Source organism: Mobula birostris, chromosome 13, assembly GCF_030028105.1.
Source record: "Mobula birostris isolate sMobBir1 chromosome 13, sMobBir1.hap1, whole genome shotgun sequence".
In the NCBI taxonomy this organism is placed as follows: domain Eukaryota; kingdom Metazoa; phylum Chordata; class Chondrichthyes; order Myliobatiformes; family Myliobatidae; genus Mobula; species Mobula birostris.
The window spans coordinates 78,471,601-78,485,002 of NC_092382.1; the positions used below are offsets into that span (position 1 = coordinate 78,471,601).

Below are 13,402 nucleotides of genomic sequence, written 5' to 3' on the forward strand. Positions count from 1 at the left end.
GACCTAGGTATTATTATACACCAGTCATTGAAAGTGGGCTTATGCTGGTTGGAATTTAGAAGATTGAGGGTGTCGGGGGGGGGGGATTTTATTAAAACGTATAAAATCCTAAAGGAATTAGACAGGCTAGATGCGGGAAGATTGTTCCCGATGTTGTGGAAGTCCAGAACGAGGGATCACAGTTTGAGGATAAAGAGGAAGCCTTTTAGGACCGAGAAAACCTTCTTCACACAGAGACTGGTGAATCTGTGGAATTCTCTGCCACAGGAAACAGTTGAGGCCAGTTCATTGGCTATATTTAAGAGGGAGTTAGATATGGCCCTTGTGGCTAAAGGGATCGGGGGTATGGAGGGAAGGCTGGTACAGGGTTCTGAGTTGGATGATCAGCCATGATCATACTGAATGGCGGTACAGGTTCGAAGGGCCGAGTGGCCTACTCCTGCACATATTTTCTATGTTTCTATCTTTCTATGTTTCTATCTCAAGTGTGGATTATCCACAGCTGTATAAAGTACCAATTCTCATCGGTAACATCAAGAAGGGGGCACAGAAGCCTGAAAGCACTCACTCCTCGATTCAAGAACAGTTTCTTTCCATCTGCCATCCGATTTCTGAATGGTCATTGAGCCCATGATCAAGGCCCCACTATTCTTTTTTTTTCTGTTTTTGCAGCCTTTATTTAAATTAGCTATTTCACACACACACACACATGTCATGTCATATATATATGCATCTGTGTGTGTGTGTGTGTGTGTGTGTGCGCGTGTGGCTGTATGTGTGTGTGTATATATATATATATATATATATATATATAGATACCTAATGCACTTCACAATTTTTCTATATTTTCCCGTATTGCATTATACGGCTGCTACAATGTTAACATACTTCACGACAAATGCCGGTAATATTAATTCCGAGTCTGATTCCGGAAACCCGATGACCGAAGCAGTAGCCTCTCTAGAAACGGCAGCACGTACCTACGGTGCACTTCTCTTTTCCGCTGTTAGTAGAAACCCCTTTCGGCCGTATCTCCAGTTTTATGGGGTAGAGAACTCACTCTGAATCCCTTGCTCTCTGTTTCCTGTTAATCTACAACAATGTCCCGGAATGGAACGGTGTTGTTCCTATTTTCTCTACACAGGACTGGTGATTAGTTCAGTTCATCCAGCGGTTTAATTTTATTCAGGTTTCCTACAGTCCCGATAGCATTTGATCCTCTCAAGTGTGACAATGTGTTGAAATAATTTTATATGGAACAGTAATTTCGGAATTGCATTAACCTTATTTTTTTCCAGATTGTTTTCATACACCGTAGGTTCAATTACTGGTTCTGCGAGACAATGGCAGTTATACAACGGCAACATTTGCTTGGATTTGATACTTAAAATGCAACGCTGCAGTTAACAAAAATCTGAACCAAATAGAAAAGAACAGAGAGACACACAGACCGCATTATCAATGCAAAGGGTAGCACATGCACGTTCTGAGATCGAAGTTAGTTCGTTATCACTAAAAGTGCAATCGATTCTATGTAATGGTACCAAGCATTAGCGATGGTCTGAAATCATGTTCATATTTCCTCACGGAATGAATATGGAATCTAATCCGGAGGGACATTGGCATTCACAATGCCATGAGTGTGACCATAAGAACATAAGTTATGAGAGCAGAAGTAGGCCATTCGGTCCATCCAGTCTGCTCCGCCATTCAGTCATGGCTGATCCAATATTTCCAGTCATCCCCACTCCCCTGCCTTCCCCCCAAACCCTCTGATGTCCTGACTAATCAAGAACCTATTTACCTCTGCCTTAAATGCACTCAATGACTTGGTTTCCACAGCCGCTCGGGGCAACAAATTCCACAGATTTTCCACCTTCTGACGAAAATAGTGTATCCGTATCTCTGCTCGAAAAGGTCGCCCTTCAATTCTGAATTCATGCCCTCTTGTCAAAGACTTCCCATCCATGGGAAACATCTTTGCCGTATCTAATATGTTCAGGATTTTGAATATTTCGAATATTTCTATAAGAACCTCCCTCATTCTCTGGAACTGCAGGGAGCACGGTCCAGGGGCTGCCCCTCCATTCCTGGAATCATTCTCGTGAATTTTCTCCGAACCCTCTCCGATGTCAGTATATCGTTTCTAAAATAAGGAGGTCAAGACGGCACACAAGACACCGTGTGGTCTGCAACTACCTTACAGAGCCTCAACATCACATCCAAGCTCTTACATTCTTTACCTCTAGAAACGAATGCCAACAATGCATTTGCCGTCTTCAGCACCATCTCCGCTTGAAGGGTAACCTCATGGTATCCAGCTCAAGGACTCTCAAGTCCCTTCGCATCTATGCATTTTGAATTCCCTCCACATCTAAATAATAGTCTGCCCGTTTATTTCTTTCCCATGCACTTTCCAACATTGAATTTCATTTGTCACGTATTTGCCTATTCTCCTAATCTATCTAAGTATCTAAACACTACACGCTCTTCCACCTATCTTTGTATCATCGGCAAATTTAGCCACAAGTCCATTAATTCCACAGTCCATATCATTGACATACATCGTAAAATGCGGCGGTCCCAACACCGACTCCCGTGGAACTCTACTGGTAATCGGCAGACAGCCAGAATAAGATTTGTTTTCTGCCGAACAGCCAATGCTCCACCCATGCTAGTAATTCCCATGTAATTCGATGGCCCTTATCTACCGAAGCAACCTCATGTGTGGCACCTTGTCAAAGGCCTTCTGAAAATCCAAGTGCACCATTTTCAGTACATCTCCTTTGTCTACCCTGCTTGTAAGTTCCTCAAATAATTGCAATAGTTTAGCTATACAGGATTTTGTCTTTCAGGAAACCATGCTGGCTTTGGCCTATCTTGTCACGTGCCTCCAGGTATTCCGTATTCTCATCCCTATCAATCGATTCCAAAAATTTCCCAACTACTGATATCAGCTAACTAGTCTCTAATTTTCTTTCTGCTGCCACTCACCCTTCTTAAATTGTAACGTAACATTTGTAATTTTCCAGACATGCCGTACAGTGCTAGAATCTTTCGACTCTTGAAAGATCATCGTTAAAGGCTTCAGGATGTCTTCAACTATTTTTTTTCAGAACACTTCAAGCGTCAGTTTCTATTGGTTCAATATCTACCATCAACTCTCCATACTTTTCTATACTTAATAACGCTTTTAGTTTTTTTTTGATATTGGTCGCCAGCGACCTTCCATAATTCATCTTTTCGTTCCTAATGAACTTTTTGTTTCTTTCTGCGATCTTGATCTTCGTGTCGCTTTGACCTCTTTGTACGCCCTCTCTTTTGTTTTTACTTTGGCTCCTACTTCACTTGTCAGCCACGGTGGTGTCCTTCTTCCATTCGGACATTTCTTCTTTTTTGGCAATAGATCTGCATTGTACTTCTCTCATTTTTCGCAGTAACTCCAGCCATTTCTGTTCTGCTGTCCTTCCTGCTAGTGTCCCCTTCCAACCACCTTGTTCTGTTCCTTTCTCATACCATTGTAATTTCATTTACTCCACTCAAATGCCAACACATTGGGATTTAGTTACTCCTTATCAAATTGCAAAGTGAACTCCATCATATTCTGATCACTTTTCCCAAAGGGTTCCTTAACCATGAGCTCTCTTATCACCTTCAGATCATTGTGCAACACCCAATTCAGCACAGCCGATCCCACAGTGCCCTCATCAACGAGCTGTTCTGAAAAGCTATCCTTTAGACATTCCACAAATTCTCTCTCTCTTGAGGTCCGGTACTGACTTGGTTTTCCCAATCCACTTTCACGTTAATGTCCCCAACCAATTTCATGTCATTACCCTTCAGACACTGCCTTTTCTATCTCCTGCTGCAATTGGTAATCCACATTCTGGATACTGTTTGGAAGTCTTTATGAAACTGCCAGTAGGTTCATTTTAAACTTGCCATTTCTTAACTCACCCCAGAGAGACTCTACACCTTCCGATCCCATATCACCCATTTCTAATGATTTAATATTATTTCATATACACAGGACCACACCACCTGCTCTACCTACTATCCCATCTTTCTGATACACCGTATATCCTTGAGAGATGTAAGGTCAGTTTCCTAATCCCTTACTTCCGACAGGACTCATCACATCTTATTCATACTTCGTAATTAGCTGAAGTTTACCGACAACTTCGAAATAAGGCGGAACCTGGGGAACCAGCAACAGCTGTGGTGCAAGAGAAATTGCTAAAATATCGAGTTTGGTCTATACTAGTCCTGACGACAGCATTCTGCATTTTCTTACCCACAGATGTCGCTTGATCCGTTCAATCCTTCTGGTGGCTGTGCCGGCTGTCACATATTTACGTTTTTATGTAGGTGTTTGAAATCAGGATGCTATCTCAACATGGTAGTAGTAATCTCTAAACAGGTAGATTTAGTACCAGATCTCACGCAGCAAGCGGCAAGTTTGTGTTATTCTAATTCGAGGACAGCCCAGATCAATAAAGACAGGGTGTACTCAGAGAAAAGGGGCTCAATTTACCTGCGCAGATAACGCCGGCATAGTTGGGTTCAGGATGTGTGTAGAATTTCCATTCTTCTGATTGACATTCCCGCAGAGCAGCCTCGGTCCCGGCGCACTTAACATCATACGTTATAACGGAGTCAAAAACCTTTCCAAAGTGATATTCGTGTGGGGCTTTCAGCGCGGCGCCGCAGCTCAGCTCTCTGCACACCACAGTTGCATCCTGCAAATCCCAGCTGGAAGCATAGACAGGTCCCCAGTATCCCCTGTAGTTCACTTCCAGTCTCCCGGCGCATGGACTGCCTCCTTTTTCCAGTCTCACCTTCAAACTTTCTGGAATAAAAAAAAAAGATTAAACGTTAACACAACAGTTTTTGCACAGGCTAGGAATTTTGAACGACAGACACAAAATGCTGACGGATCTTTTCACATCAGTCAGCATCCATCGAGAGGAGCAAAGCACCCAAAATACGAACATGGATTATTCACGCTGAGGGATGGCCTCAGCCCGATTGTGTGTTGATTTCCATATATGTTTTATTTAGACACTGTATATATTTATTAATTAAATAAACAAACAAACAAATAAATAAACATATAAGCAGTTAAACTGATAAATTAGTGTTTTATATACATATTCATTGGTATGTTAGTATATCTGGAAACACGCTGAGTGAACTCGGCCTTTCTCCTTGGAGCGACCGAGGATGAGAGGTAACCTGATAGAGATGTATAAGATGATGAGAGGCATTGATCGTGTGGATAGTCAGAGACTTTTCCGCCGGGCTGAAATGGTTGCCACAAGAGGACACAGTTTTAAGGTGCTGGGGAGGAGGTACAGAGGAGATGTCAGAGGTACGTTTTCTACGCAGGAAGTGGTGAGTGTGTGGAATGGGCTGCCGGCAACGGTGGTGGAGGCGGATACGATAGGGTCTTTTAAGAGACTTATAGATAGGTACATGGAACTTAGAAAAATAGAGGGCTGTGTGTACGTCCTCATAAGTGAAGAAAAAAATCGGAAGCACCTGAGGGCCAACCTCTTAAACCACATGGTGACAGGTGCACCAGCAAAAATGCAAGAGAAAGTAGTTGAAACATTTAAAGAAACGCAACTTTAAATCCACTTCGACAGATATAAAGATAGAACATGTTAGCAGAGATATGGGACACCGTGTGTCAAATCGGATCAGATTATCATGTTGGTTCTTTTGTATAGGTTATGGGAAAGGAACTGTTGCGGTGCTGAATTACACTACAATCAATGGCAGCAAATTGTGGAATTTGGAGCAACTGAAAAAGAAATGTGGACGAAATAAGAAAGCAATCATCATCTGCTTCACATTGATTTTGACTTTGATCATCAAATTCCAGGCATTTCTGGTTCGAGTCTGTGCAGTCCGGACATCGACAAGTTAATGCACGGCTGAGACGCTAGTGCAGGGGATAGGGCTTCAGGTTCTTGGGTCACTGGGATGACTGCTGAGGGAAACATGACATGTACCAAAGCGGCGGGTTGCACCTGAACCCGAAGGGTGCCCATATCCTCGCGGTTAGGTTTGTTAGAGCGGCTGTGCAGTGTTTAAACTGTTGGCAGCGGATGAAAACCGGAGTGAAGGGGCTCAGAATAAGACGGATGGTATAAAACCAAATATAGAGTATAGTAAGACTGTCACGAATGTCAGGCAGATGACAGGATAAAATTAGGGATGCAGTATCAATAAAGGGGAGATAATACAGTACTCAAAGTGTTTTAACAGTGCAGGGAGTATAGGAAATATGGTGGATGTTCTTGCTACGCCATTGCAGATTATCAGGTATGATGTGGCCATCAGCGAATCATGGCTGAAGAATAGCTGTAGTTGGCAGCTGAATGTCTGAGGGTACACGTTGCATTGGAGCGATAGGAATGGATGCGGAGAGGGTGGCAGGGTAGGCTGGTAAAGAATGACATCAAATCTTTAGAAATATGTGACATAGAAACGGAAGTTGTTGAATCCATGTTGGTTGATTTCCGGAACTGCAAGGGAAAAGACCCTAGTTACAGTTATATACAGGCCTCCCAACAGTAGTTCAGATGTGAACCAGCGGGACATAGAAAAGGCGTGTCAAAAGGGCAAATGTATTATAATGATGGAATACTTCAACATGCAGGGTGACTGGGAAATCGGATTAGTTATGAGTCTCTAGGCAGTGAGTTTATTGAATGGTGTGAGATTGCTTTTTCGAGCAGTTTGTCGTTGAGTCCACAAGGGGATCAACTATACTGAATTGGGTGTTCTGTAATGAAACGGAGGTGATCAGAGAGTATGAGATAAATGCAGTAATCACAATATGATTGAGTTCAACTTAAAATTCTACAGGAAAAAAGTAAAATCTGACGCAGAAATATTTTAGTGGAGTAAATGTATTGCACCGGCGTGAGAAAGGAGTTGACCAAAGTAAATTGGAAAGAGCTGCTGGCAAGGTTGAGAGCAGGGCCGCAATGGCGTGCGTTTCTGGGGGCAAAAAAAATGAGGAAAGTGAAGACTAGACGTATTTGAAAAAAACGAAGAAATACTCAACAGGCAAAACAGTACAGCCGTGTCTGACAAGGCAAGTGAAAGTTAAAGGAAAAGGAACGGCAGACAACACCGCAGAAATTATCTGGAGGCTGGAGGATTGGGAAGCGTTTCGAAAGCTACAGAGAGGAACTCAAAAATCATTTGGAGGAAAAAGGTTAAAAGATGAAAACAAGCTAGCCAACAAGTTCAAAGTCAATAGTATTTTTTTTCAAGTACATAAACAATAAAATCAGGATGGAAGTGGATATAGGATCGCTAGAAAATGAGGCGGGAGAAATAATAACGGGGGACAAGGAGATGACAGACGAGCTAAATGAGTTCCTTGCATCAGTCTTCACTGTGGAAGACAATAGAAGTGTGCCAGGTATTAAAGGGTGTGAGGGAAGAAAAGTGAGTGCAGTTACTATTACAAGGGAGTATGGTGTTCAAAAATCTGAAACAGCGAAGGGTACATCAGTCATCCGGTCCAGATGAACAGCATCCTAGGGTTCTGAAAGAGGTAGCGGTAGATATTGCACAGGCATTATTAATAATCTTCCATAATACATTGGATTCTGGCATGGTGCCAGATGAATGGTAAATTTCAGAACTCACTCCACTCTTTAAGGAAGAAGGAAGGCAGCAGAAAGGAAATTATGAACCAGCCAGCGTGACTTCAGTGGTTAGAAACATGTTTGATGCAATCGCTAACGATGAAGTAATGGAGTACTTGGTGACACCGGACACGGCAGGCCAAACTCAGCTTGGACTCCATAACGGAAAATTTTGCCTAGCGAATCTGCAGATATTCCTTTTCGAGATTACAAGTAGGATTGATAAAGGGGAATGCAGAGAATGTCGATTATTTAAACTCTCAGAAGAGCTTTCACAAGGTGCCATATATGATGCTGCTTAACAAGGTAGAGGCCATGGTCTTACAGAAAAACGGTGAGATCATTGGCTGATTGCTCGGAAGCAACGAGTGGGAAAAGTCATTTCAGTTGGCTGCCAGAGTCTAGTGGTGTTTCGGAGGGTTCGGTTTCGGGATTGCTTCTTTTCATGCCGTATGTCAATGGTTTAGATGATAAAATAGACGGCTTTGTTGTCAGTTGTGCAGATGATATGAAGATTGGCGTAAGGACAGGTAGTGTTGAGGAAACTGGCAGGCTGTAAAAGGACGTAGACATGTTGGGAGAATAGGGAACAAAGTGGCAAATGAAATACAATGATGGAAAATGTATGATCATAAACTTTGGTGATAGATATAAAGGTACAGACTATTTTCTAAACGGGGAGAAATTCAAAACAAAATCTGAACTGCAAAGGGACCTGGGAGTCCTGGTGCAAAACACCCGGAATGGTTAACTTGCAGGCTGAGTCGGTGGTGAGTAAGGCGAACGCATTATTTTTCTCCAGCATCTTCATTTCCAGACGACTAGAAAACAAATGATGCGGAGGATTTATACGCTACTGGTGAGGCGTCACCTTGAGCATTGTTAACAGATTTGTGCTCCCATTCTAAGAAAAACATACGCTGGTATTAAAAAAAGTTCAGAGGAAGTTACAACGATGAGTCCACGAATGAAAGGATTCTCACAGAAGGTTTAATACCACGGATCTGTTCGCTCTGTTATTTAGAAGGATGGGGAGGGGATCTCAGAGAAAATTTCGAATGTTGAAAGCCTAGTCAGAAAACATGTGAAAAGGATGTTTCCCGTGTAGGAGGATTCTTGGACAAGAGGGAACAGCCTCACGAAAGGGGGACGTCCATATAGAACAGAGATGCTGAGATTTTTTTTTTTTTTTGCCAGAGGGAGGTAAATTTGTGAATTTATTATGAAAGACTGCGCTGAAAGCCAGGTCGTTGGGGATATTTAACGAAGAACTTGATAAGCTCTTGATGGGTACGGCAAGAAAATTTACAGAGGGAAGTCCAGGGAGTGGAGTTGAGGAATGGGGAAATGATCAGCGTGACTGAAAGCGTAGCAGACTCATTGGATCAAATAGTCTAATTATGCTCCGATATCTCATTGTCTTACGGAGAATTTCTCTCCCACCACAGATGCTGTTCGACCTGGTCATATGGTCGTGTAGTTGTACAGACTGACAAGTATGTTTACGTTGGTTATCATCAGTACAAGATACGATATCATGAATAGTAATTCCAACATGACGAAAATAATCCCGACACAAATTGGATTTAGTTTGACGCCGAGGGCGTTCTGTTCGAGTATTGGCATGAGTGATATGCAGGAGGACATCAAACTCGCGGCACCGCAGATATAAAAACCTGACTTTTACCTTTACAAACAACGCCAACATCCTCACTGTGTGAATAGCCAGTGTCACCCCATGGCTCTGATTTACACTCCTGGAGAGCGGCCTCGCTCCCACCGCACTTAACATTCGGCGTGAAAACAGGTCCGGATCCTTCCTCATAGCCACCAGCAAAGGCTTTATATACAGCGCCACAGCCCAGCTGTCGACACACTACATTCGATTTCGGCATATCCCAAGAACGACCATTCACAGTCCCCCAGTTTCCTTTGTACTGAATCTCCAATCTCCCGTCGCATCGACTGCCGCCATTCACCAACCTCAACTTCAGGCTTTCTGGAAAATAACAGAAAATAACGATCCTCGGTAAACAGCGGTTTAAGCTGGAGAACATTCGTGCTCGGCGCATCGCGTACGCTACCAAACGACGCCTGAAAATTCAAAATTCTTCATGCAAAACGTTTGATAAAGCGGGAGGTCAGGATAGGGAAACCCCTTTTGAGCTGCTTAACGTGACAAAAAGACAAGAAACTAGTGGACGGCTGAGAACTAGAGGAAGCCTGTCGTCCCAGGAGAAGAATTGGGCAGCTCCCCAGAAGATAAGGTCATATGCATTCTTCGGAGAGCGGCAGATCTGCCATTCTGTCATTGTCCTACTGCACACAGTCCTCATTTATTGGGATATCGAAACCAAAATTTGTTGGAAAGAGTCGAACTGAGACTTCACGTGTCGTCAGCATCAGCAGTAAGAGGATGAATTTCATAATGAAAGCTTATGTAAGCTTGGGGAAAATAAGGTCAGGGAGAATACCTTATCTGCTAACTGCCCTGCCTGAAGATGACTGATTATCGTTCCAAGTAGAAATAAAATCCTATTTCCTTACCGGAAAGATACCGGCATGGGCAGAAGAATGGCTGACAGGCAGGAGGCAGCGTCTTGGAATAAAGGGTGCCTTTTCTTTTGGCTGCCAGTGACCATTGGTGATCCTCGTCGGTCAGTATTGGGGCCGCTACTTTTCACATTGTTTGGCAAAGAATTAGGTAATGGAACTTATGACTTTGCGGCAAAGTCTGCCGATGATACGAAAATAGTATGAGGAGCAGTTAGTGCCGAGAAAGCAATGCGATTGCAAAAGAACGCAGACAAACTGGAAAATCGGGGAAAAAGTGGCTGATGAGACATTATGTTATGAAAATGCATTTTGGTAAAATGAACAATGGTGCAAATTATTATCTAAATGGTGGGATAACTCAAAACTCAGTGGTTTTTGCAAGACTCGTGTAAGATTCCCAGAAGGTTAAATTACAGATCCAGTCTGCGGTATAGAATGCAAATAGGCCTTTATTTCAAGGGGATTAGAATTAAAAAAAAATGAGGTAGTGAAAAATTGAAGTAGTTTCGCGCAGTGAAAAGTTAGCAAAGTTACCTGACTGTTCTGGCTGACAATCCCCGAAGCGACCTGAAATGAGAAATGCAGAATTAGATTTGTTTGTGAAGTAGTGGGATTAGGTTGTGTGGTCATAGGATGTTAGGCGGGATATTCAACAGAAGAGAAATAAAGTCAAAAACGCAAGACGGATTAAGCTGTATCTGCGGACGAGAGCTATTTGTATTTTTTTTTTAATTTTCATAGATATTGCACAATCTGCCTAAATGTTAAGTGAATTTCCCATTTCTTTGGTGTCCCTGATTCCCTGGATGTTTCCATTTCATACGGCAGCCAAGTATTAAACATTTTATCCAGATACTTGAAAGGAGATAAAAAAAAATCGTCGCATTTTCCTTGAGAATCTAAATCATAATTTAAACCAAGACAGGGAATAAGAATATAAATTTCAACATGTCACCAGCTGTGTTTCGTCGCATCCATGCACTGGAACACAGGAATATGGACTGCAAAACAAAATGTTTAGTTGCATTTCTCCTGACACGCAATAAAGTGAAAGTTAAATGTAAAATTTGATATATAATGTAATATAAGATCGTAGATAACGAATCTCATTCCATCACTGTATGGTGGATTAAAACTAAAAATCTTCGAATGATTGAAGAATAAAACCAAAATAATTAGTAAGTATTCACGGTATTGCAGAACCATTGCAAAGACGTGAAACGTTTACACAATCGAAGTACATTTTTCAAATTCCTTCACTTGAATATGCCACATGGTGGCAGAAAGAGCTGTAGCTAATACGTAACAGCAAGAAAGTTGTGCACAAGCCTTCAGCCAGGAGCAACTGCAGCTTTGGCAGCTACGCACATTCACTGAGATATTCATTCCGGACCCCGATGCGTAGATTCCTAACATCAATTTATCTCCAGTTCTAGTCAATCCCAATTTATAATCTGTTTGGAATATAATTTGACAACAGCTGCTGATTTGCCGAGGGATAATTTCTGAGACGAGACACCTCCCTTAGTGTAGGTGCAAATTCAGAGTGAACATTTCACAAAGACCTCAATAGGAGGTTCAAACGTGTAAGACCATGTAATTAATGGAAACAGTTCTCTAACGTCAGCGATTCAAACGAGAACTTGCTTAAGCAATGCAATATAAAAAAAGCATTTTCAATGAAACTGCAAAGTAAACAAATCTCAGCGTTCTATTTTCATCGTCATGAGTTGCGAACAAATCTGCCTGATTCCTAATCAATTCAGCCACTATACTCTAATCATACAAACAAATTAAGCTTTCCTTTACACGGGAAATTCGGAGGGGAAATATATGTTTCAATATTGTCTAATCATAATGTTATTTCTGTGTTCTTCTTTCCAATAAGATTGTAATATTCAGCAAGATTGCAATAAACGTGTGCAAGTGAACAGGTTATTGATAATTTCTGTTCTTTGCCCAATAATTTCCATATTCTTAATATACTCACTGGTCCAGATATGCATCATCGTCAGTGCCACGACAGTGTGCAGCATTATAGCGGTGGTCATTTAGAAAGGTTTCTCCAGAATGTTAAAGGAGCCGGTACTGCAGACAGCTAAGAATCTCTCCAAAACCTTCTCACGCTCCACTTGATCTGAACTTTTTTTCTTTTCCCCGAGTACTCAATATTTCTCTCTGAACTGTCAAATTCAGCATATTGAGTTGTGAACTGCAATTCACTGAAACGCACCAATGAGATACATTTTGCCCTTTAATGGACATGATGGGGCCATCTTCTCTCATTGGCTGTGAGAAACCAATGAGCGGTGAGAAACTGGAAAGGCCATAAATCACCGACCCGATGTGTGCATCGAAACATATCCTATCTTGTAACTTTGTTTAAGATCTGGTGAGCTTTCTCTGAGACCAGATTACTCAACTTCCATTTTCCCAACATCATGCTGTTCGGCTCATTGATAATTTGCTCAGCGATCCTGCCCCGACTCACACTATCATTAGTAGCATGACAGTATCGCGCCTTTTTGAATGCTCCTTTAATTCATGTTCCTTGCTGATCAGCTTTCGGTGCGGAAATGTGGGTAGGGGTTTGCAATACAAAAATACTTCATGCTGTCGTCAATTTGTCCATCTATGTCTCTCGATTTCAGGCAGAATAGTTTATGTTATTTCCAAGCAAAATCAGCAAAGAAATAACAAAAGAGTGCTGTATACCATTCTCTGATGATACATCGAATTATCTGAAACATATCTCTCCAGGAATTCATAAATCTCCAGGAATATTAGAACGCACTCCAGAACTTATCAGGCTTTTTCTCACGTCTTAAAATGATTGTGAGTCCCATGACATTGAGTTCTCAATTTCCCTCCTTTTCATCAAGATGCGTAATTTCCCGGTAGTTTATTTCACAGATATGGTCTCGCTCAATCAGTCACTCACCCGATTCAAGTTTCTCATATGCCCCAGTTCACTGACTTAGTCCAGAGGTCAGATAAGGCACGTTCAATGAGATTGAAAGATAAAGATGGTAAAGGAAGGGGCCTTAAATGACAGAAGAAGTTGTAGCTCTAGTCACTAAAGGGAGAAAAAGAAAAACATAGCTCATGAAATCGGACAAGGTATTTAGAGATATATAGAGAACTTTATCAAGGAAGAGAAACTCCAAAGGTTTCAG

At 41.9% G+C, this 13,402-nt stretch overlaps 1 protein-coding gene across 1 annotated transcript in view; it reads right to left on the bottom strand.

Annotated features, from left to right (window-relative positions):
• The window catches only part of LOC140207021 (scavenger receptor cysteine-rich domain-containing protein DMBT1-like), a 47,888-nt gene extending 35,540 nt beyond the window's left edge, over positions 1 to 12,348 (bottom strand). Inside the window, exons 1-4 of the mRNA XM_072275340.1 lie at positions 12,217 to 12,348; positions 10,761 to 10,793; positions 9,358 to 9,669; positions 4,535 to 4,849 (exon numbers count right to left, since the gene is read on the bottom strand). Of these exons, the coding sequence (XP_072131441.1) occupies positions 4,535 to 4,849; positions 9,358 to 9,669; positions 10,761 to 10,793; positions 12,217 to 12,277 (721 nt within the window). The 5' untranslated portion in view covers positions 12,278 to 12,348. The remainder of the gene's footprint in view (positions 1 to 4,534; positions 4,850 to 9,357; positions 9,670 to 10,760; positions 10,794 to 12,216) is intronic.
• Positions 12,349 to 13,402: the final 1,054 nt, after the last annotated feature.